Source organism: Stomoxys calcitrans, chromosome 3 (assembly GCF_963082655.1).
Source record: "Stomoxys calcitrans chromosome 3, idStoCalc2.1, whole genome shotgun sequence".
In the NCBI taxonomy this organism is placed as follows: domain Eukaryota; kingdom Metazoa; phylum Arthropoda; class Insecta; order Diptera; family Muscidae; genus Stomoxys; species Stomoxys calcitrans.
This window is the reverse complement of record NC_081554.1, coordinates 109687590-109710711: the sequence shown is the minus strand read 5'-3', so window position 1 is coordinate 109710711 and position 23122 is coordinate 109687590. Positions and strand designations below refer to the sequence as shown.

The window sequence follows — 23122 nt, the reverse complement described above, 5'->3', positions numbered from 1 at the left end:
CCACCATGCATCGCATTTGTCACTTTTTTTTCCTGGTATCCCTTTTTAGGCCAACAAAGAATAAAAGAAGATAATTGCTATGATATTGGACCTATATCAAGTTGTGGTCCGATTCGGACCAGAATTGAATTGAATGTTCTTGTTGTAGCAGTTTATTGTGTTCTATCTTTCGTCTGCTTGATTCTGTTGAGTGTCAAGGCCCAGGAACTCTGCGACTAATATGGGGTGCATCCACTGGGATCTAGGTCTGAGTCGAATGGCTGCGAAGTAAAACTGGTCACGTGTATACTGCGGTCCCTAGTTACAATCGGAACATACATCTTGCACGTCGGCACCAATCCTCTGAGTTAAGGCGGCTGCATCTGCCGGAACGTAATTGAGCCAGAACTACTCTGGTTTGCCGGGGGAGGTCAATTTCTTCAGGTGCAATGGCAGACGGTCGTTCTCCAAGGACTACCGTGTCTGCATTAATGTTGTTTAGACCTACTTGATATACCGCTTGATCTAGAGGTTCTCTCTTGTAGCGCTGAACCTCACGCTCTAGATCATGAGCCTTAAGGCTTCTGAGCGATGGATATCTATCCACAAGATGATGATTTGGATAGTCTCTGCGATAACAGCCCAAAAGGTATTGCTTAGACAGCATGTACTTATGTCTTCGCACTGGTAGGATCTTTGTCTCCTGATGGAGGTGGTCCACATGAGAATTGAGGAGACAGCCCGTCGCAGTTAGGTGGGCTGCATTTTGACAGATCTGAATATTAATGCACTGCGTGTCACAAAGTTGACGAGACCACACTGGCGCTGCATAACTTACCACAGATCGGCCAATTGCTTTGTACGTGGTCAACAAGGTTTCTTTGTCTGCACCCTAAGTGCTGCCAGCAAGTGACTTGAGGACCTTGTTTCTACTTTTGACTTTATCGCAAATTGCTGTGAGCGCTGAACCTCATGTGGGGAGAATGTGTAAGAGCTGTCAAATGTGACGCCAAGTATATTGGGACACTTGATGGTCGGAATCATTTCTCCATCGACCATCACAGTCAGCTCAGTATACACCTCACGCGTAGTGAACAATGTGGCTGAAGATTTGGTGGCAGATATCCTCAGATTTCTCGCAGCGAAATATGAGGTAAGTTCGTTGAGATAGACGTTCAACCTGTCGCAGATGTCAACAATGGGTGAGGGGCTTGATGCCATGATCGTACAATCGTCCGAATATGATACGGTCTCTATGCCGTCTGGAGGGAGTGGAATGGAGGATAGGAAGATGTTAAACAGTGCCGGAGATATCACCCCACCTTGGGGAACTCCCCGTTTCACTACGGCGCTTCGACGTCATAACGCTAAATTCCACAAATTACTGGCGACCACACAGATTATTGGCGACCCAGCGTTTCAGGCCTAGCTGGAGGGACGTGTTGGCGATGTCCTCAAATAATTTTTGGTCCAGTGCCACGAGGACCGTCCTATCACATCGCCTGGGCTGATTGAAGCCTCGGCAAATGTGTGCGGTGATGGCATGCAAAGCTGTTGTTATGCTATGCAGTCCTCGAAATCCATGTTGATGCTCGGCGAATGGAAATTCTCCTACGAGGCTCGGGAGGAGTAATGGCTCAAACGTCTTTGCCACTGGTGAGAGAAGGGATATCGGTCTGTACGACTCCCCCAAACTCGGGTCCTTTCCAGGCTTCAGTAGCGGGATCACTCTGCCCATTTTCCAGATATCGGGAACTATAAGAGGGTTAAAAGATAGGTTGAGGACAGTAGTATGGTACTCAACTCCAGGAGAATCCAGATTCTTCAACATCAATGTAAAGATTCCGTCGGGGCCTAACGTCTTAGATGATTTGGTGCCACGGATAACATTCGTAACTTCGCCCAAGGTAAATTGTGATGGCTGTCCATTGGCTCGCATTCAAATGGCTCTCCTACTTGCCCTGTCACTCTCGGGATGCACAATAAATTGACGGTTGAACAACCTGGCGCATCTCTTTGGATCAGTCACGGTTATTTCGCCAAAATGGACTGAAGTCCTGTCATCCCGTCTACCTGGGTTCGAGAGTGACTTAACAGTAGACCACAGTTTGCCTAAACCGGTACCTAAGTTAAATTGCTCCAAGTGTTCCAGCCACAAATTCCGTTTATGTTCGTTGATCGCAATTGTTTATTTCCAGATTCAGCTCGCTGATTCTGGGGTTGGTGGGGTCCATACAAAGAATGGCATAACGCTCGTCTGCGAGTACCACTGCCTGCGCCGGTAAGAAGGGCCGCACTTGGGGTATTCGACCGGGTGGTATAAAGCGAGCGGCAGCTGCGTTAATGATGTCTCGGAATTTCCTCTCGGCCACTTGCACATCCGAGGAAGGTGGCAGTTCACTGAAGTGGCGATTGGTGTACTCTCTGAAGCCCACCCAATCGGCCTTCTTCTGATTGATAAACGTTCGGCGCTCAGAGGTTATGAAGTCGGGTGGTCGGTCGATGGTGAGATTTATGGGGATGATGATGAAGACTTTGCCAGGATACGTCACTCAGGAGATCAGGGAATGCAATGGAAATATCTGGCGAGCTGCTACTCATCCTCATTCAGCGTGCAAAACGTGGAGCTTTCAATCTGCTCTGCCGAAGCTATGTCAGCTAAGTCACCTAGTACCAGGCGATTATGGCCAGATAGTAACCCACTTATGTCGGGCTTGTAAGCTTGGTCATTAATAGGGACACAGCTACCAACCGGCGGTATGTACACGTTGTATAGCTCTATCTCGGCAATACCGGCCCTGGCTGCTATCCCCATGCACTCCATGTAGGTTTTACTAGCGCCAGGCTCAGGCGTGATGGGTCTATTTTGCACGGAATGGTGTATCACGAAGGCCAATCCCCCACTTCCATTCCTTGAGCGATCCTTACGTAACACCTTGTATCCTTGACAACCGTGCAAGCTGCAGGTGTTGGTCAGCTCTGTCTCCTGGATCGCTGCGACCAATATGCTCTTCCGACTCATGAAATCCACAAACTCATCTATCTTGCCACGGAGTCCGTTGCAGTTCAGCTTCAAAAACGATGCATTTCCCGGCACTGCCCTGGCAATATTTGAGCTGGGATGCTGCCGTTGCGTATATTGCTGTACAGGAGAGGTCGGGCGGTCACATAGTCCGACGACGAGAACGCAGAAGGCGACGACTTCGACGCTAGTGACCCAATGCAGGCTATGTTCGCACAGCACCTTGCGACATATCCAGTATGACTATACTCCCGTAGTGAAGGGAGGCCAGAGCGAGATTGGAAATGTACCCACTCCATGCACCGGTCTGTCATGGGATTGTATTGAATGTTGGAGACCATAGTAGAAGTTTTTGTAAAATTTCAACCAATTCGAATACGAATTGCGGCCTTTAAGGGCTCAAGAAGTAAAAAGGGAGATATGTTTATATGGGAGCTGTGTCAGGCTATAGACCGATTCAGACCATATTTGACACGTATATCGAATGTCATGGGAGAAGTCTTTGCACAAATTTTTAGCCAAATCGGATAATAATTGCGCCCTCTAGAGGCTCAAGAAACCAAGAGCCCAGATCGGTTAATATGACAGCTATATCAGGCTATGAACTGATTTAAACCAAACTTAGCATATTTATTGGAAATCATAACAAAATGCCTCATGAAGAATTTCAGCTAAATCGGATAAGAATTGCGACCTCTAGAGGCTAAAGAAGTCATGATCCAAGATCGGTTTATATGGCAGCTATATTAAAACATGGACCGATATGGCCCATTTACAATTCCAACCGACTTAATAAGAAGTAATTGTGCAAAATTTCAAGAGGCCAGCTTTACTCCTTCGAAAGTTAGCGCTCTTTCGACAGACAGATGAACGGATATGGCTAAATCGACTTAAAATGTCATGGCGATCAAGAATATATATACTTTATGTGGTCTTAGATGAATATTTCGAGGAGTTACAAACAGACTGACGAAATTAGTACACCCCTTCCTATGGTGGAGTTTATTTTTGGGGGGCCACCACACTTTTTTTCAAAATAGTAATTTATTCTATTACTGTGAAATTGGTTTTCTGTAACTGTGAAATTGGTAAAGATACCTCAATTTTTTTTAATTGTGGTCGCAATTGGTTGCAGGAACTGAACCATCGGCAGTGACATTTGGTCATAAAGTCAGAGCTGAATTTTGCACTGATTGCTAACACACTATTTACAGGCCATGTGTTCCAACAAAGTATGGTTGTCTTTGCGAATATCTTTAGGAAGTTGTATGAATTGCTTCGAACGCTAGACAAAGACAACGGCTTTTGCTGCTGCTCCGTGTGCCCAGGTCAGAATCCCAGCCATTCGAATCTCCGATCATTGAGCTCGTCCCGAAAGAGAAACAAAACGAAAAATTGTGAAATTAAATGACCTTCGCCCCAACAGGCAAAAACAAAAACTTGAAAATAAAAATTCGGCAGAGCCCGGCCGGGATTTGAACCTGGCCATAGCAGCAAGAGCCGTTGCCGTTGTCTAGCGTTAGAAGCCATTAATACAACTGCCAAAAGAGGCACAAAATTGTCATGTGTATGCAATGGAAGCAAAGTAGTCGTAAAGCTCGTGTGAAAGGTGTCAAACTTATTTTAGTGACGTGCTTACATCGTAGACGCGTTTTCGCGGTATATTCGGTATAAGTACGACCTACCAATGCATGGTCCTTGAAGCCTCTGCACCTAATATGGCCGATGAGTTATTCTAACTAAATGACGAAACGCATCACATAATGTTGTGACTGTTGTGATCTCTGGCTTTCCTTTTCCATTGTAGAAATCTCCGATCATTGAGCTCGTCTCGAAAGTGAACCAAGAAAAAATTACTAATTATTCTTTGGAAAAGTTTTTCAGACTAACATGCAAATAATTCATTTAAATACATTTTTAAAATAATATTTTTTCTACAGATAAAATTTCAATTAAAATAAGAAAACGAAAATTAAGAGAAAATTCATATAAAATTATGTCTTAGAACATTTTTTGTTAAATGTTTGTCTTTCGGAACAATTTTATAAAATTTTTTTTGGCAAGAAAATTCCATGAATATTTTGGTTTAAAGAAACTTTTAATAACATTTCATTTAAAACAATTATTTTTATATTTTGAAAAAATTACATTGTCTTCTTTACAATTACATTGTCTTCGATTCGGTCTTTACAAAAAAATGCATTAACCCATTAACGACGAAAAATGCCCAAGAATATAGCTTAGAAAACGTCTAGCTCGAGTTTGGAAAGAGGTATCGTAATGAAATTTGGATTGGCGTAAAATGGACGACTGAAACCAGTTACAACAATTTTCTCTCCATGTTTTGGTGCTTGTCGAAAGTCGGCAATTTTTTTATATCCCAAAAATCAAACGATAAAATTTCTCAAAATTCTTAGGAGTGAGAATTCTGGAATTTAGTTAAATGCCTTGTTGAATTTGATAATTCCAACCCGTAAACCTGGTAAAATAGTAGAAATTGTTTCTGTAAATTTCTGTCTCAATTTTATTTCTGTAAATAGTGTAAACCGGATTCCAAATAACGGATCTATATTCAAGTGTACTACGGACAAGAGAAATATATAAGTTCTTAGTAACTGAAGGATCGTCAAATTCTTTACTCCATCTATTCATAAATCCAAGAGAACTAAAAGATTTATTCACTATCAGAGAAATATGTTGTCTAAAATTCAATTTACGATCTAAGAGGATGCAAACATCTAGAAAAGTTTCTTCCATGTCAATTTCACGACCGTTAAGATGATAACTTTTTGACAAGTGTTGCGTTCTATAGAAAGACATTAATTTACATTTCGAGATATTTATATTTTACCACAAACAAATATTATCAAGATCGAGTTGTAACAAATCCTGCTCAGAAGAAACACAGAGCGATTGGAAAATTTTGACGTCGTCAGCATACATTAAGATTTAAGAATTTTAAATAACACAAGGTAAATCATTTATAAACAGATTAAAAGGAAATGGACAACAATTGACTTTGAAAAAGAATCGCCGAAGTGTACATTGAACACGTCCTAATAAGTAAGAACTAACCCAATTAATTAATACAGGAGAAACCTCGATTTTACCGAGCTTAAACAAAAGTAGGCCATGATTGACTTTATCGAACGCCTTACTAAGGTCTGTATATATATAATCAGTCTGTTTCCTCTGTCTAAATCCATCATTGGCAAGAGTTACTAACTGTAAAACATTTGTAACAGTTGCTTGAGCTCTACGAAACCCGTGTTGCACATCTGAATGAATTGAAGAAACTTGATGGGTTATCAGTCATAATCTTTTCATGAAGTTTTGGTTTAGTACTTAACTTTGCAATGCCTCTATAATTTGATACATCGAACCTTCATCATCCAGATTTACATAGGGGAATAATATAGGATTTCTTCCATAGTTCAGGTACAATGCCTAATTTTATAGATCTATTGAAAATCACGGTTAAAGGACATTTGAGGTGATCAGCGCAAAATGTATGTACACTAGCGGGAACACCATCAGGGCCTGGTTTAAAAGAGCATTTTAGAGATTTAAAGTTCTTAGAAACGGTATCAATAGTTATTCGAGGCATGCTTATTAAAGAGGATTGAAGAATCTCGTACTGATGTTCAGAGTTGATATCATATTGTACATATTATCAGAGTATGTCGTGGCAAAAAAATTTGCATACATGTTAAAAATGTCTTTATTTTCTTCGGCGATTGGTGAACCATGTTTAAGGATGTTAGGAAGAGTGCAACGCGAGGATGTTCGAATTAACAAATTTTTTTGGATATAATTTTACTCGTTGCTTCATGGAGCATAAATAATTACGTTAGGCAATATTATTTTCGGTATTATATTCCGACCTAGAAATTAAATACATGGAAAAATCCACAGAAGAACCAGACATTTTATATTCCTTAATTAACTTGTTTATTCTATTCTTAAGTTTGACAAGTTTTGGAGTATTCCAAGAAGTTCCAGTTAAAGTCCGTTTTGCGATTTTGGGAACAGAACTAGAAAAACTTTTAAATAGTGTATCATAAAAATTATGCAACACCTCATTAAGATTATAAGATTTTAATACATCCACCCAAACGATATTGGGTAAAAGGCTATTCAATTGTACATAATCTGTTTAAGGGAAAAAGTTGGCTCTATCGGTATTGACCACTTGCCTCTTAGGTTTATGAAGAAATTGAATAAATATTTTTGTATGTATAAATAGTTGGGTGAAACTTATCTTCTGGCAATACTAGAAGATTACAAGAATTTTTGCAAACTTCATGAGGCTGGTTAAGAAAAATGAGATCCAATAATTTGTTCTGAGTATTGAATATACGATTCGCTTGAAACATACCATAATTAAGCAAAGGTTCAATTTTATCACTACTTACAACATTATCAAAAACAGGTGTGAGAACATTGCTGTCAATCTGTTGATTCCACGAAATTGATGGCAAATTGAAATCTCCAAATGCAAGTAAGAAATCAGAGGGTTTACGGCTTTACACCAAGGCCCTCTAATGCCAACAAGGATTAATGTAGGCTATCATGGAAGTCCTTGACTGCAATTGCCCGACTTGTTGGGTAATTTCAAAATTCTCTCCAGTACCGTCGACACTTGAACTCTATTGTTATTGAACCTTTTCTAAAGTGTTTTCCAGGCAATGCCTTGTTGTTGTTGTTGTAGCAGTTTATTGTGTTTTATCTTTCGTCTGCTTGATTCTTTTGAGTGACAAGACCCAGGAACTCTGCGACTAAGATGGAGTGCGTCCACAGGGATCTGGGTCTGAGTCGAGTGGGTGTGGCCGGGCAGTTAAACAGGTCACGTGTATCGTGTGGTCCCTGGTTATAATGGGGACATACATCTTGCACGTCGTAATAAATACTAGCTCTGTAGGCATTAAGGCGGCTGCATCTCCCGGAACGTAATTGAGCCAGAACAACTCTGGTTTGCCGTGGGAGGTTGATTTCTTCAGATGCAATGGGTGGCGGTCGTTCTCCAAGGACTACATTCACCCGACAGCCAATTACCGGATCTGCTACCGTGTCTGCATGAATGTTGTTTAGACCTGCTTGATCTAGAGGTTCTCTCTTGTAGCGCTGAACCTCACGCTCTAGATCATTTAGATCTACCTTGAGGCTTCTGGGCGGTGGGTATCTATTCACAAGATGATGATTTGGATGGTCTCTGCGATAACAGCCCAAAAGGTATTGCTTAGACAGCATGTATTTATGTCTTCGAACTGGTAGGATCTTTGTCTCCTGATGGAGGTGGTCCACATGAGAATTGAGGATATAGCCCGTCGCAGTTCGGAGCGCGGCATTCTGATAGATCTGAATATTATTCCACTGCGTGTCACAAAGTTGACGACACTACACTGGCGCTGCATTACTTACCACAGACCGGCCAATTGCTTTGTACGTGGTCAACAAGGTTTCTTTGTCTGCATCCCAAATGCTACCAGCAAGTGACTTGAGGACCTTGTTTCTACTTTTGACTTTATCGCAGATTGCTGTGGCATGTGGGGAGAATGTGTAAGAGCTGTCAAATGTGACGCCAAGTATTTTGGGACACTTGATGGTCGGAATCATTTCTCCATCAACCATCACAGTCAGCTCAGTATTCAACTCACGCGTAGTGAACAATTTGGCTGAAGATTTCGTGGCGGATATCTTCAGATTTCTTGCAGCGAAATATGAGGCTAGTTCGTTGAAGTAGACGTTCAACTTATCGCAGATGTCATCAATGGGTGGGGGCCCGATGCCACGATCGTATAATCCTCCGCATATGATACGATCTCTATCCCGTCTGTAGGGGGTGGAATGGAGGATAGGTAGAGGTTAAACAGTGCCGGAGATATGACACCACTTTGGGGAACTCCCTGTTTCACTCTACGGTGTTTCGACTTCTTATCCCTAAATTCCACAAATGACTGGAGACCACACAGATAATTGGCGAACCAGCGTTTCAGGCCTGACTGGAGTGACGTGTTGGCGATGTCCTCAAATAATTTGGCATGGCTGACCGTGTCGAATGCCTTCGATAGGTCCAGTTCCACGAAGACCGTCCTATCACATGGCCTGGTCTGATTGAAGCCACGGCAAATGTGTGCGGTGATGTTATTATGCTGTGAAGTCTTCGAAATCCATGTTGATGCTCGGCGAATGGAAATTTTCCTACGAGGCTCGGGAGGAGTAATGCCTCAAGCGTCTTTGCCACTGGTGAGAGAAGGGAGATCGGTCTGTACGACTCCCCCAAACTCGGGTTTTTCCAGGCTTCAGTAGCGGGATTACACTGCCCATTTTCCAGACATCGGGTACTATAAGAGTGTTCAAAGACAGGTTGAGGACAGTGGTAAGGTACTCAACTCCAGGTGAATCCAGATTCTTCAACATCCATGTAGAGATTCCGATGGCTCTCCTCCTTGGCGTTTTACTCTCGGGATGCACAAAAAATTGGCGGTTGAACAACCTGGCGCATCTCTTCGGATCAGTCTCGGTTATTTCGCCAAAAGTGACTGAGGTCCTGTCATCCCGTCTACCTGGGTTCGAGAGTGACTTAACAGTAAACCACAGTTTGCCAACACCGGTGCCTAAGTTACATTGCTCCAAGTGTTCCAGCGACAAATTCCCCTTATGTTCGTTGACTTGCAAATTGCAAATTTTGCCCATGAACATTCCACTAAGGGACAGGGGCAAACTTCTCACATATCAATGAGTGCAGTCCGATTCAAGTTTAAGCTCAATGATAAGGGGCCTCCTTTTTATAGCCGAGTCCGAACGGCGTTCCGCAGTGCGACACCTCTTTGGAGAGAAGTTTTACATGGCATAGTACCTCGAAAATGTTGCCAGCATTAGGAGGGGAAAACCACCGCTGAATTTTTTTTTTCTGATGGTCACGCCAGGATTCGAACCCAGGCTTTCAGCGTCAAAGGCGGACATGCTAACCTCTGCGCTACGGTGGCCTCCATGTTCGTTGACTACCCTGTTTATTTCCAGATTCAGCTCGCTGATTCTGGGGCTAGCGGGGTCCATAGCACGAATCCCATCACGCTCATCTGCGAGTACCACTGCTTGCGCCGGGAAATTGGGCCGCACTTGGGGTATTCAATCGGCTGGTATAAAGTGAGCGACTGCTGCGTTAATGATGTCTCGGAATTTCCGGTCGGTCGATGGTGAGAATTATGGGGAGGTGGTCTAACCCTAAAGAGATGACGGCTTGCCAGGATATGTCACTCAGGAAATCAGGGGATGCAATGGATATGTCTGACAGGGGCATCCTCATTCGGCAATGCCTTGTAAACGCCCGCTGCCACATAAGTATGTGACTCTGTAGTAGGATCCGATTAATTCTACTGCTTCCTGCTGCACTTTGATTGATATAATGTCCGTCCTGGCCTGGTTGCTAAACTGAATTCTGCGTTGCCTGGATCTGTTGTCGCTAGATTTTTCTCGATACTCTGTTTTATTCAAGGAACCACTTCCTGAAACTGACTTGTATTGTGAAGAACTGTTGTCGCCAGATGTTTCTGGACACTTTCTTATTTTTTCTCAAACAAGTGTTACAATTTCCTTGAAATTTATAAGGAAGTGATTGTTGTTCCGGGATCACCAAAAATATCCAAAAAAGTCGGGGTCACCAAAAAGAATAATGTTAAATATTTTAAATTCATAAATATTTTCCTATGAACAGTCCATTAAGGAAACGGGGATACTTCTCTCATATCAATGAGTGTAGTCGCATTTTTAGCTCAATGATATGCTTTTTTTTTTTGCCGAGTTCAAATGGCGTGCCTCTTTGCAACACCACTTGCAAGATAAATTTTTAACATGGCTGCTTACCTCACAAATGTGGCCAGAATTTTTAAAAGGATAAACAACGAACAAAGATTTTTCTGATGTTAACTCCGGGATCTGAACCCAGGCGTCCGGCGTTTTAAGCGGACATGCTAACCTTTGCGCCACGGTTGCCTCCATATTTTTAAATTACTAAAGGGCGATTTTTTAAGAGCTATAGGGAAGTTTTTCAAAAAAAAACACATAAAATTCAGAAAAGTGCATGAAATCTTTATTTGAATCGGTAGTACAGCCCAAATAATTTAATATTTGAAGATTATTTCATGCAAATGTTGTTTGAACCGTTGAGTGGAGCGGACGTTTTGTTGTTTCACTCCGTAAGAATTTTCCTTTAATTCGTAATAGGTCATTATTTTTGGAAGAAAAGTTAAGTTATGACATTAAAGGATAGCTGCGAGAGAGGTATCCATTAGGCGGTTACTAATCTGCGTCTGTGTCCAGTGGTGCGGCAGATCTAGAGCCCGGGAGTAGGCTTAGAATGGACTCCAAAGACCCAAAAGCTGCGGCGTATCAGGCTGTAGAATTTTGCCTGCTACTGAATCCTCGACTGGTGGAGCGGCTCCTCCAGGGTCAGCAGGGACTTTCTACGCAGACACCTGGTTCGAGTCTCAAGGACAAGGCCGAACCTATTTTTTCTTCGTATGCCTATAATTTGCCTAGGCCATCGGCCTTCCCCGGCAAACCAACACGCTCTTTAAGAGGTTGGAATAATAGAAGATGCATCGCTCTCAGGTTTATTGGGAGGCTTGGTGCGAATGATCCTAATAGGGAGACAGACGCCCTAAATTGGACTCGGGAATTTGCTGCACAGGTTACCGCAAAGACTACATGTCTAGATTCAGAAACTGCTCCGCAGTCAGCCAAAAGGCTATGGTCACCTGGAGGGCATCCCATGCCTAAAAGAACTAGGGCGAACAATAGTAAGATGGGTCGAAGCACCTTTGCTCATGTCTCTAGAGACAGTTTGGTTGTGGCAGTTGTCGACCGAGAAGAAGAACAGGGCTGCATACCCAGTAATAATTGGAGTAGGACTGCCGATGGTCTGTTATCAGTATACTCCGATGTCTGTCCTACTGGAATCGACGCTCAATTGAAATGTATGGTTGTGCTCCAAAAAAGGTTGGTGAAATCTGGCCATTACTTCTCGACAAATGGCGCATGCTTGGATACGAAGGATTCCCTCAGATCCTGAATCGATCTTGGAAGAGTAAGGGAATGTAATCCCAATCTTTCAACCACCGAATGGAAGATTGGTAGATTGGATGAGGCTGATGGTGACCGGAGACATGCAGTATTCGTAATAAACTCAGGCTGTCTCGCAGACCTCAAAAAATCTGAAGGGTTTGTAACCTACGGATTCAACAAGTTCAAACTGAAGGTCTATAGAAGCGGTGGGGTTGAGGAATCAGGAGACGAGGAATCAGGTTGGGTTATCCAGTTGGACTGAGCTCAAACTGTGCGCCACTTCGACAGCAGATGTTAGTGAAATCATTCACACCGCAAGTGCCCAGTGTCCTGCCCCTGGATGATAACGGAAGCTCATCTTGACAAGTTCTAACGATTCTTGTGAGGATGAACCCCTGGTGGAGTCAGAAGACGAGGCTAACACAACAGTGGTGGAAGTTCTGAATCCTGACTATGATCCGGTTTCTACATATAAATCTCCACCATTGTAAGGCCGCTTCGGCAGCATTTAAGGTCCTCCTGATGGCAGGGGTATTTGACGTGGTTCTTATCCAGGAACCAGGATGTAAACTTCTCACGGATACGGCGAATGAGATACACAGAGTCTGTATTCCTGCAAAGAGTAATCTAAATGTTTTTCTTCTTCCGTCGCTAAGCACTGAAGATTTAGTAGTAGCCAGCCTAGAAATAAACAAGTCTCATTACTGGTTGGCCTCCCGATATATGGCACACGATTCAAGGATGCCGCATTCAAACCTTAAGTCGCTGGTTGAAGCCGCTATTGTAGGGAAGAACAGCCTTATTGTAGGAAGTGATGCTAATGCACATCACCAGATATTGGGAAGTTCGGATGTCAACGAAAGGGGTGAACTTATTGAATATATTATAAGTTGCAATCTGGTGATTTGTAATAATGGGGATAAACCGACCTTTACTACCAGGAAATTCTATAACGGACAACGTGGTGTCAGAAGAGGTTGTCACTGGTATGCATTCGTCGAAGGCTAGTGGTCTGGTGGACGGTGCTTCGAAAATCCACCTACTGCTCAATACTTTACCGAATCCAAAGGATGGCTTGTTTGTGCATCACAGCCGCACTGAGGACTACACATCTGAAGCTCTGAATTGAATTCTACATCTTATGCCTCTGGACATTGCGGCTACCCAAATTGCAGCGACCACTGCCGTGAGGTTACGAGAGTTTTTTCCTTGGTCATGTGGCGCCTGCGGACCTGGTAATATAAGTTACATAGACTTCTATACGGGTGGTTCCAAACTAAACGATCAGGTGGGCTTTGGGGTGTACTCTAAAGATCTAGAACTGGTCATATCGAAAAGGTTACCTGACCACTGTAGTGTGTATCAAGCGGACATCCATGCAATTAAGGAAGTGGTGGAATAGCTAAGATATAATGTCATTACGACGATTGGCATAAATATCTTCTCAGACAGCCAGGCAGCCACTAAATCCCCGGTGAACGTATTTTTGAAAACAAAATCCGCCCTCGACTGTCGCAGATCTCTCAACGAGATGACTGAACAGTTAAAAATTCAACTGTTCTAGGTGCCGGGCCACAGAGATATCCTAGGGAACTGTAAAGCGGATGAGCTTGCGAGATTAGGAACTACACTACACATTCCAAGTATACTGGAATATCGTATGTCTCTAGCGACATGTAAGCTAAGTTTTCAGGACCAGGACATCGAAGAAGATGAGGCTATAGAACACTTTTTGGTTGTGTGTCCCGCACTGGCAGTCAGAAGAAGTTCCACTTTAGGCTCTCATTTCTTTGAGAACTTGTCTGATTTAGCGGATGTGAACATTCGGAAATGTTCACCGAAATCGGCTCTCAATAACTCCATTGTTACTCGTGCTGTGTGGCATGTGGCACCGTCTTGTTGAAATCACATGTTATGCAAGTCAAACTCTTGCATTTTGGGCAAAAAAGAAATGGATATTAACTGAAATGAAAGCTTTTTGTATAGTATTACAGCAGCTGGAATTACTTATCTAATTATGATTAGTATACAAAGTTACTTCAGTCAAAAACCCTAGGTGGATCAATTGTGATATTTCGTTGTTGGAATTACTGACTTACATAGATTAGCTTAGGTTGAAAAGAGAGTGCGGATACTAATCCGCCCCATACCACTGTGGACATACACCTAAGCCAGTAATCGTCTTTTTGTGCACTCTACATACTAAAAAAGTAACCTCGAAAAAGAAAATCAAAGTTATGAATTCCAGGTTACTTACAAAATCCTTAATTGTTTTCCATACGTCGCCCCTAAGTTAGTTAATTTTTGGAATTGTGTCCCTCCTAAGTGCTAGTATCTGTTAGCCGGACAATGATATAGGAAATGCTCCAACGTCTCATCATCTTCCCCGCATGCCCTACACATGCTATCACTTGCCGCACCGATTTTATATAAATGAGCTCGTAGTCTTATGTGTCTCGTTATTATACCAATAGCTATTCCGACCTCCTTCTTACTTCCTTCCAGTAATAGCCTCGTCTTTTCTCGATCTGGATCCCCCAGAGGATCTTCGCCGTCCTACCGACCGTTTCCCTGTTCCAGAGGGTTACATGCGCATTCGTCGCCCACGCCCTCAACTCGGACTGCGTCGACCCGAAAGGCTTCTGGTTAACCAAGTTTATTGACGGCAGTCCTCTGACTTTCAAACCGTCTGAGAAATGAGAAATCATTCCCAGTTACTCCGCTATGGTCCGGCAACCAAACGATGCGCATCGTGGCATCCTCACAGAGAAGTTGTTCGCGATCTCAACGTTCTGGTACAATTTTACTGTCGGTAAAGAAGTTCACACTCCCATCCCTTCAATTATTTCGCGATCGCTCGGATCTCCGCCTGTAGGACCGTATTATAGTCAGGCAATCTAAAACAGATCTCAGTCCCTGGGTTCTCAATGTAGACCCCCAGGCCCACTCTAACCCCTAGCATTGATCCATCTGTGTAACATGATCCTTCAGATGGCAATAATAGGGTTCCGTCAATCCAAGACTGTGCCGCTGGCTGCAGTACCCCGGACTAGACCTCAAGTGTCGTTTCAGGTATCCGATCGGAAACCTCATCCTGCAGGATGAGGATGGTGGCCACCCATAGAAGTGGCCATAAAATGCCCCCCTGTGGGGTTCCTTGTGCCACTTTCTGCCTTATAGCTATATCTTAGCAAATGGTTTACGCAGTCTCTAAGAACCCAGTCTACCCGGTACTGGTCTAAGGACGGCCCACACATTGTTAAAAGCCCGCTCGATGTCAATGCATAGCGCCAATGTGTATGTTTTAGGATCGAAGTATTCTTCTATTTTATGCACAACCTAGTGCAGGGCAGTCTCCACCGACCTTCCCTTGACATAGGCATGCTGTTTCTATTTGAGCAGTACATTGGATGTCCTACTCTTTATCATGGTGTCCACAATACGTTCCAGAGTTTTGAATAGAAAGAGTGTAAGGCTTATAGGTCTATAGGCCTTTGGATTCGCATAACTTGCCTTGCAGGGCTTGGGTATAAACACCACCCTTGCTTCCTGCCAGGATTTCGGAGTATATGCATGTACCTGGTACGCTGTAAAATTGTTGGCCAGGAGCGTTAAGTGTTATAAGGTCGTAAGTATCCAAGAACTTGGCCCCGCTTATTACTGTTGGTACTACCCCACGAAATGTGGTGAGAGTTCGCATCGTACCCTATTAATACCTCGTTTTCTGTCTGTTTCACCAGCCGTTGCAGCTCCGACGTGGGTGCCGGTGTCGGAGAGTCGAAAGTGATGCCAGGTATGCTCCACCGTCTCCCTGTCTCACTGCAGTTGCATCCACGTTGAAAACTCTGGAGAAAGTATATAATTTAAATTTTTATGGCAAATATCGCCGGTCCTCGGCCGAGTACCAGTGTTTGCATAGAATAATTGGTAATTAATATGGTTCAGTCCAGAAACTTAGTTCGGGGTCGTCCATGGCTCCTGAATTGAGGCAATATGAAATTTGCCCTTGCTGATTTTCTACATCAGAGCGTGTTTAGCTGTCTTGCTCCGGTAAAGGTTTATCTGGATAACTTCCATCATTGATCATCCAGTACATGGGCTTCTTGGGATTGGGTTATGATCTCATATCCCGCTCCCTACTCATTAGGCTGCATTGACTTTCCTGTCACTGTACTGCCAGATTTTTTTATATTAAGTTCTTTGCCTATCCTAGTCTTCCGAATCTGTAAAAATTCGGTAATGATTCCATCGTCGGGTACCTGTTCGTTAAGCTGTACTGAGTTTCTCGTCCCTATATTTCAATACTAGGATCTTTATCTCTCTTAGTCTTCCAAATCTTTATTAAATGGGCTTCTTGGGGGTATGTGATGGTTCCATCGTCGGCTCCCTGTTCATTAGGCTGCATTGAGACACCTGTCGCTTTTCCGCCTGATGTTTCAATATTAGGATCTTCCGAATCTTGAAGTCGGTGATGGGTCCGTCATTGGGTCGCTGTTCGTTAGGCTGCGTTGGGTCTCTCGACTCTGCACTGCCTTTTGTTTTAGTATTAGGATCTTTGCTTATACTAGTCTTCCCAATATTGAGAGAGACAGTGATTGTTTCATCGTCAGCCCCCTGTCTGTTGAGCGGTATTGAGTCTCCTGCCACTGCACGGCCTGATGTGTCAATATGAGGATTTTTGCTTATTGTAGTCTTCTCAATCTTGAAAAAGATAGCCTTACTCCCATAGCGCGCCATGAGTTTAGTATTAGCCAAACTCGTAACGGAGACTTAATCAATGCCAACCACATGGAGAGTTCCTTCCTCCTTCTTCTCCCTTTGGAGACCTTCCACTTCTCCGCCACAAAACCTTGGTTTGCTTGCCCGAGAATCCCAACATGCTTTCCGTCGCAAATTTACTGCCCCGATGAAGACCGTTGCTTTTGTGAGCTGGGGGATATCCATATTTCTCACCCGGTGGATCTTTTCCCCCTCCAAGGGTCGTGGATACCTTCAACCTCCCCTCTATACACGCAATCATCATTTGTATGGTTGGACCCTCAACAGAGTTAAGATCCTCCACTTGGGACCGATGCACTGCCGATATTGATGATTACATAAGTCAGCTCATCTTTGTTGTGCTTTCTTGCCACTCTGGCGTAAGAGGCCGATTCCTTGCCATTCTCAACGATCATCTTTCCCCTTCTTGATGGCTGTGGTATTCTTTTGGAAGTCACAGTCCTCCATTAAGACACAGGGGCCGTGCGCGCTTCTTTCGTTCCTGTTCCGACTTTGTCTCCCTCCGCAGGACACGGTTTGGAGTCTCCATTGAGGAAGGGCTGGCTTGGTTTTCCCAGAGTATTTCAATGCGGGGAGCTCGTTTTCAGCATTTTTGCAACGTTATGCCCTTTGGGAGATATGATTCTCTTTCCGGCTTCTGTAGAAGTGCTTGGAATGTAGGAATGTAGCAGTAGTTCTGCTATTACAGTAGTAGTATTGCAATTTCAGGGCAGCAGGCTCACTGTTGAAAAGTTTGCTGAAAATGACCGCTGCTCAATTATGTAGGGCATGTTAGAAGAAAAAAAAAACACACACAAATGTAAATGTGTGTCTCTGTGGTTATTTATAATCACCACTGAATATATACTTTCCATAATATTTTTTCTTTAAATTTAGATACAAAAGGCTTAACAAAAATTCAAGGTAGCTCAGGCATATTTCGAAATGTATACCAATAAATGGAACAGATAGCTTCTTTACAATAATATTACACAACGCAATATCATCTCTTCCAACTAAACTTCTAAGAAAATTCTAAACAATGCCCAAAGTAATCAAAATAAATCACAGGCAACCATAAAAAATACCGTACACAGTTTTTTACTGTGTACGGATACACAACGCAATATCATCTCTTCCAACAAAACTTCTAAGAAAATTCTAATTAATCAAAATAAATCACAGGCAACCATAAAAAATACCGTACACAGTTTTTTTCAGCAGACTCGTGTATTCAAAACAGCAGATTTTATTAGTTGAAATAGCTGTATGAAATGAAATGTTTGCTAATACAGCAGCCCTATTTTTGATGAAACAGCAGTAAAGTCTGCTTTCCCATTTTCGGCAGACAAAAACTGCTGTTTTATCAAACATTTTTGCTGTTTTGAATAACAAATTTGTTTGAGTGTACAGATGCTAAGGCACCCACACCTATAGGAGGGGAGGACAACATGCTACGGTCTGACGCCACCACCGCAGCTGTTGGTATTTTAGAGTCCATTTTGAGGATATTCCCGGATACGGATATTTTTCTTTGAGGAGTGAAATGAAAACACGTCTGCTCCACACAAGGGCTACTTACTGACTTACATAAACAAGGCTTGTTTACTGATGGAATATAGATTATGAGTAATGTCGGTCTTGTTTATGTTTTATTTGAACATCCGTTCGGCGTGTTTCCAATTCTTCTTTTTATATTTTCATATCACATTTTCAACTCTTTATATGTTTCTTGGCAAAATGTACTTCCTTAATATGTGTTTTCTTGAATTGTGAAAAATGGATATATGATTGTGTGAGAGAGAATAAAGAAATTTTGTTTTTACGCTATGAATTATCAAAGTAATTAATCATTTTTTTAAAAATGTTTTTATTAATCATTTACATTTTTAGCCGGTCAAATTTAAGTCAATATTTTTTCTGTGTAACAGATAGTTTTTTTTTTTGTTTAGCTTCATTAACCTAATATGTTTTAGACTGCCTGACCATAACACTGTCCTGCAGGCGGAGATCCGGGCGATCACGGAATGCGTGAGATGGTGTGATGCCAACGCGAGGACGTCGAGTGTGAACACCTTTACGAACAGTAAAATGGTCGGTAGGTTAGGTTGAAAAGATATTAATCTCTCCCATGACACTATCGACACCTAAGCCAAAATTCGGCTTGTATGTCTGGTATCGTGTCCCCACTTAAGTACCGGCGTCTGTTAGCCGCGAAAACCGGGCAATGACATAGGAAATGCTCCAACTTTTCTTCATCTTCCCCACATGCCCCACACATGTTATCACTTGCCGCACCGATTTTACATAGGTGAGTTCGTAGTCCTATGTGTCCCGTTATGGCACCGAAAGCTATACTGACCTCGTTCCTACTTCCTTTCAGTTATAGCCTCGTCCTCTCACGATCCGGAACACCCCATAGGGCTTTCGCCGTCCTACCGACCGTTTCGCTGTTCCACAGTGTTACATGCGCGTTTATCGACCACTCCCCTATAACTCGGACTGCATCGGCCCGAAAGGCTTCGGGTGAACCAAGTTTATTGATGGCAGTTCTGTGGCCTTCAGTGCCAAATCGTCTGCCCTTTCTTCCCCCTTACTCCGATATGGCCCGGCACCCAAACAATGCGGATTGTGCCATCTAAAAGACACCGGCACTTAGATGGGGACACAATTCCTGACATGAACCAACTTAGGGGCGTGGCCTGGAAAACAATTAAGGATTTTTGAAGAAGCACCGAATTCCTAACTTAGATTTTCTGTTTAGGACGCACAACAAGCCGATTACTGGCTTAGATGTATGTCCATAGTGGCTTGGACTGATTAATATCCGAAACCTCTTTCCAACCTAACCTAACCTAATATACCTTTTTATTTTAAAAGCTTCTTGGACCGATAGAATTTAATCTAAATCCATATCCAAGATATTAGTAAATTTTGTTTAGACAGATTAGTTTTTGAAATATATTATATAAGAGTATAATCCTTGTGCCGGTTTTTCGAATTTGTAAAACGAAAAAACTACCTATGTATCTTGTTTTGGCTTCGTAATATACATAAACTTTGCGAGAAATAAGCAAAAAATCGTTTTGCCGTTTCGAACGCCGGAGCAGATCTGCATATAAAACACATCATATGTACAAAACATTTGTTTACTCCTGTTGCTTTTTGTAGGTTCGAGCTCAGCTTGGTGGAATGAGGTAACATGTACTGGACTGTTTTCATTGGGACTTGGATTATTTTTGCTTGTCTTAAATTGCTTGATAAGCCGCAAAGAAGAAGAAGATTTGGAGGATTACGTACAGCGACAGCTGACAAGATCTCGATCTGGACATCGTTTGGAACGTGATGTGGAAACAGGAGTACTAACAACGAAACATGCACGTAAAGCGGTTGCATTACAAAAAAGTGGTCTACCAGGAGAAGTAGCTCTAGTCAATAGTTCAACTAATGATAATATATCCAATGGATCCATAGATGGGCGAACATGTACGTTTTTCCAGGTACAACATTATTTCCATTGATAAATGTGTTTACTTTTTTCAGGTTTAAGTACATCAGGTGATATTTTACTAGAAAAAATAGTTGAAGAAGATAATTCATATCTAAATAATGGCAGCGTTGGGGTTTCGCCTATTGAAATCGAGAACGACACAAAGCAACTTTTACGAAGTGAATCAATAAATGAAACAATCAACATAACACGAATATAAAATAAATTCAACTCGAAATCGTAACAAATTTTTCCTTATGCAATTTAATACTTAAATTTTTTAAAATAATTTAGATAAAAAATATATCCCTTTTTACAAAAATTTCAATTTACATTACAATGCATTGAATTGTTAAAAAAGAAAAAAAAAACATATACACCCAAACACATACTATAACGCGTACATAGAAATCAATCGTAACTCTTAGCTTAAGAATATTTTATATTTTACTAGCTTTATTTTATACATATACCAAAAATAATTTGTATATATCTTAATGCTTTAGTTTTTAATATTTCGGGAACCTTACCTTTTACACATTTCGCTCAGAAAATTTGTGGCCGTTTAAAAAACAAAATAAAAACTAATGCCAAAACTTTTTAAGTGTTTAAATTTAAAAACTTTTTTTATTTGGGATTACAGTTTTCAGATATGCTCAAATGCAGAAAACAAAAGTATGTAGTATATTTTCACATGCACACTTTTTATGCGTTTTTTGAGTCAACACTTATCAATTGTTATTTAGGAGGCCAACATAGCGCAGAGGTTAGCACGCTCTGTTTCTTAATGAAATATTCATGGGCAAATTTGCATTGCATTTATTCTGCCATTCCTAGATATTGTTGTTATAACAGTATGTTGTGTTTACATTATTGACTTTTTTGCCGAGATCTGTTAATTATCCACTTATATAAATCGTGGTGCTTCCACTAAGCAGGTCGAGGTGGATGAGTGGAGCGGACGTGTTTTAATACTTCTACATTTTACAGCCTCTGAAATAGCTACAACAGTATTATCCTGCAACCGGTAGTCTGCATGGTAGCGAAATAATACCGTCTGGTATGGATAATATATAAGATGATAAGTACCGTTTGGCATTAGTTATATTACCAAACAGGTATTGCTTTAAATACAAATTGTTTTTGACGAAATTACAAAACCGAGTTTTAAAATCATTGTTCTAAAATCATTCTCGTCATTTCTTGAACATTACACCCCCAAAATGTGAGCCAATTCGGATAAGAATCGGTTTATATGGGAGCTATATCAGATTATAAATCGATTTAGATGCTTGACATAATTGTTGGAAGACGAAACAAAACACTTCATGCAAAATTTCAACTAAATCGGATAATAATTGCGCACTCTAGAGGCTCAAGAAATCAACATCCCAGATTGGCTTATCAGGTTATGAACCGATTTAGATCATACTTGGCATAGTGATTGGAAGTCAGAACAAAACACCTCGAGCAAAATGTCGGCCACATCGGATAAGAATCGCGCGTCTCTAGAGGCTCGAGATCGGTTTATAAGACAGCTAAACCAAAACACCGATTTGGCTCATTCACAATCCCAACAGACCTGCAATAATAAGAAGTATTTGTCCAAAATTTCAAGTGCTCAGCTGTACTCCTTCGAATGTTTGCTTGCTTTCAACAGACAGACGGACGGACTTAGAACGTCAAGATGATCAAGAATATATATACTTTGTTAGGTCTCAGATCAACGTTTTGATGGGTTACAAACGGAATGACGAAATTAGTATACCCCCATCTAGTGGTGGAGGGTATAATTATTTAAATTCATTTTATTTTGTTTGTGTACGAGCCATTCTCTAGAAAAAAACCACTTAAAACAAAGTGCTCTTTTTTGGCAATTATATATTTTTTAGTATATGTAAAAGTTAAAAGAAAGAGCATAACTTTAGTTCCCGGATTAGCCAGGATTATATTTGGGGGGGGCGAGGGGGCATAATACGATTTAATACAACATACCAACGCGCGGTCCTTGAAGCCATCACACCTTATATGGTTAAAAAGTCTTCTACCCAAACACGAAACGCTTTCCATAGTGGGAGGTGTGTGTTGCTATATTTGGCTTCCCTTTTCCATTTGTATCTCTGATCAATGAGCTCGTCTCAAAAGAGAAACAAACAAAAATTGGTAAATATACCTCAAATTGTTATTGAAAATTGTGGTCGCTACTGGGTGCAAGAACTGACCCATCGGCGGTGACCTTTGGTTGTAGGTCAGAGATAAATTTTGTATTGCTTGCCAACACACCATTTCATTCATAGGGCGACCCTTTAAATCCTACAAAACGTGATTGTTTTTGCGAATATCTTAGTTTTATAGTGATAGTTTCGCCGAATCAGTTTCTGTATTTTGATTAAATTCTTTCTTTTGCGCTCATTTCAATTTGCTCTGAAACTCGTTTTATTATTTCAATAGGTTATTGTTTGTGTCGGTCAATTGGTTTTAAATGATTTTATGTTCCTAAATACGCAAAATAGATGAAAACGTTAAAGAAATATAATCAGTGTTGCCACCCAAAAAAATTTCCTACCAAAACTTAAAAAAAGCAATTCATACCAACACTTACCAAATGTTCTATAAGCAAAAACAAGTAAACACGTGCAAAGTTCGACCGGGCCGAATCTCATATGGGAGCTATATTATGTTTTTGACCGATTTGGAACGTCATTAGCACAGTTTTTGGAAGTCATAACAAAACACTCCGTGCACAATTTCAGCCAAATCGGATAACAATTGCTGCCTCTAAGGGCTCAAGATCCAAAATCGGGAGA

At 41.7% G+C, this 23122-nt stretch overlaps 1 protein-coding gene across 3 annotated transcripts in view; it reads left to right on the top strand.

The window, feature by feature from the left end:
- LOC106088828 (uncharacterized) overlaps positions 1 to 20880 on the top strand; it is a 109506-nt gene extending 88626 nt beyond the window's left edge. For 2 of the 3 annotated variants that reach the window (XM_059364318.1, XM_013254522.2), the window contains exons 4-5: positions 19997 to 20311; positions 20369 to 20880. In XM_059364318.1, the coding sequence (XP_059220301.1) occupies positions 19997 to 20311; positions 20369 to 20535 (482 nt within the window). In that variant the 3' untranslated portion in view covers positions 20536 to 20880. The remainder of the gene's footprint in view (positions 1 to 19996; positions 20312 to 20368) is intronic. The other variant, XM_013254521.2, reaches the window with a different exon arrangement.
- The last annotated feature ends 2242 nt before the right edge of the window (positions 20881 to 23122 follow it).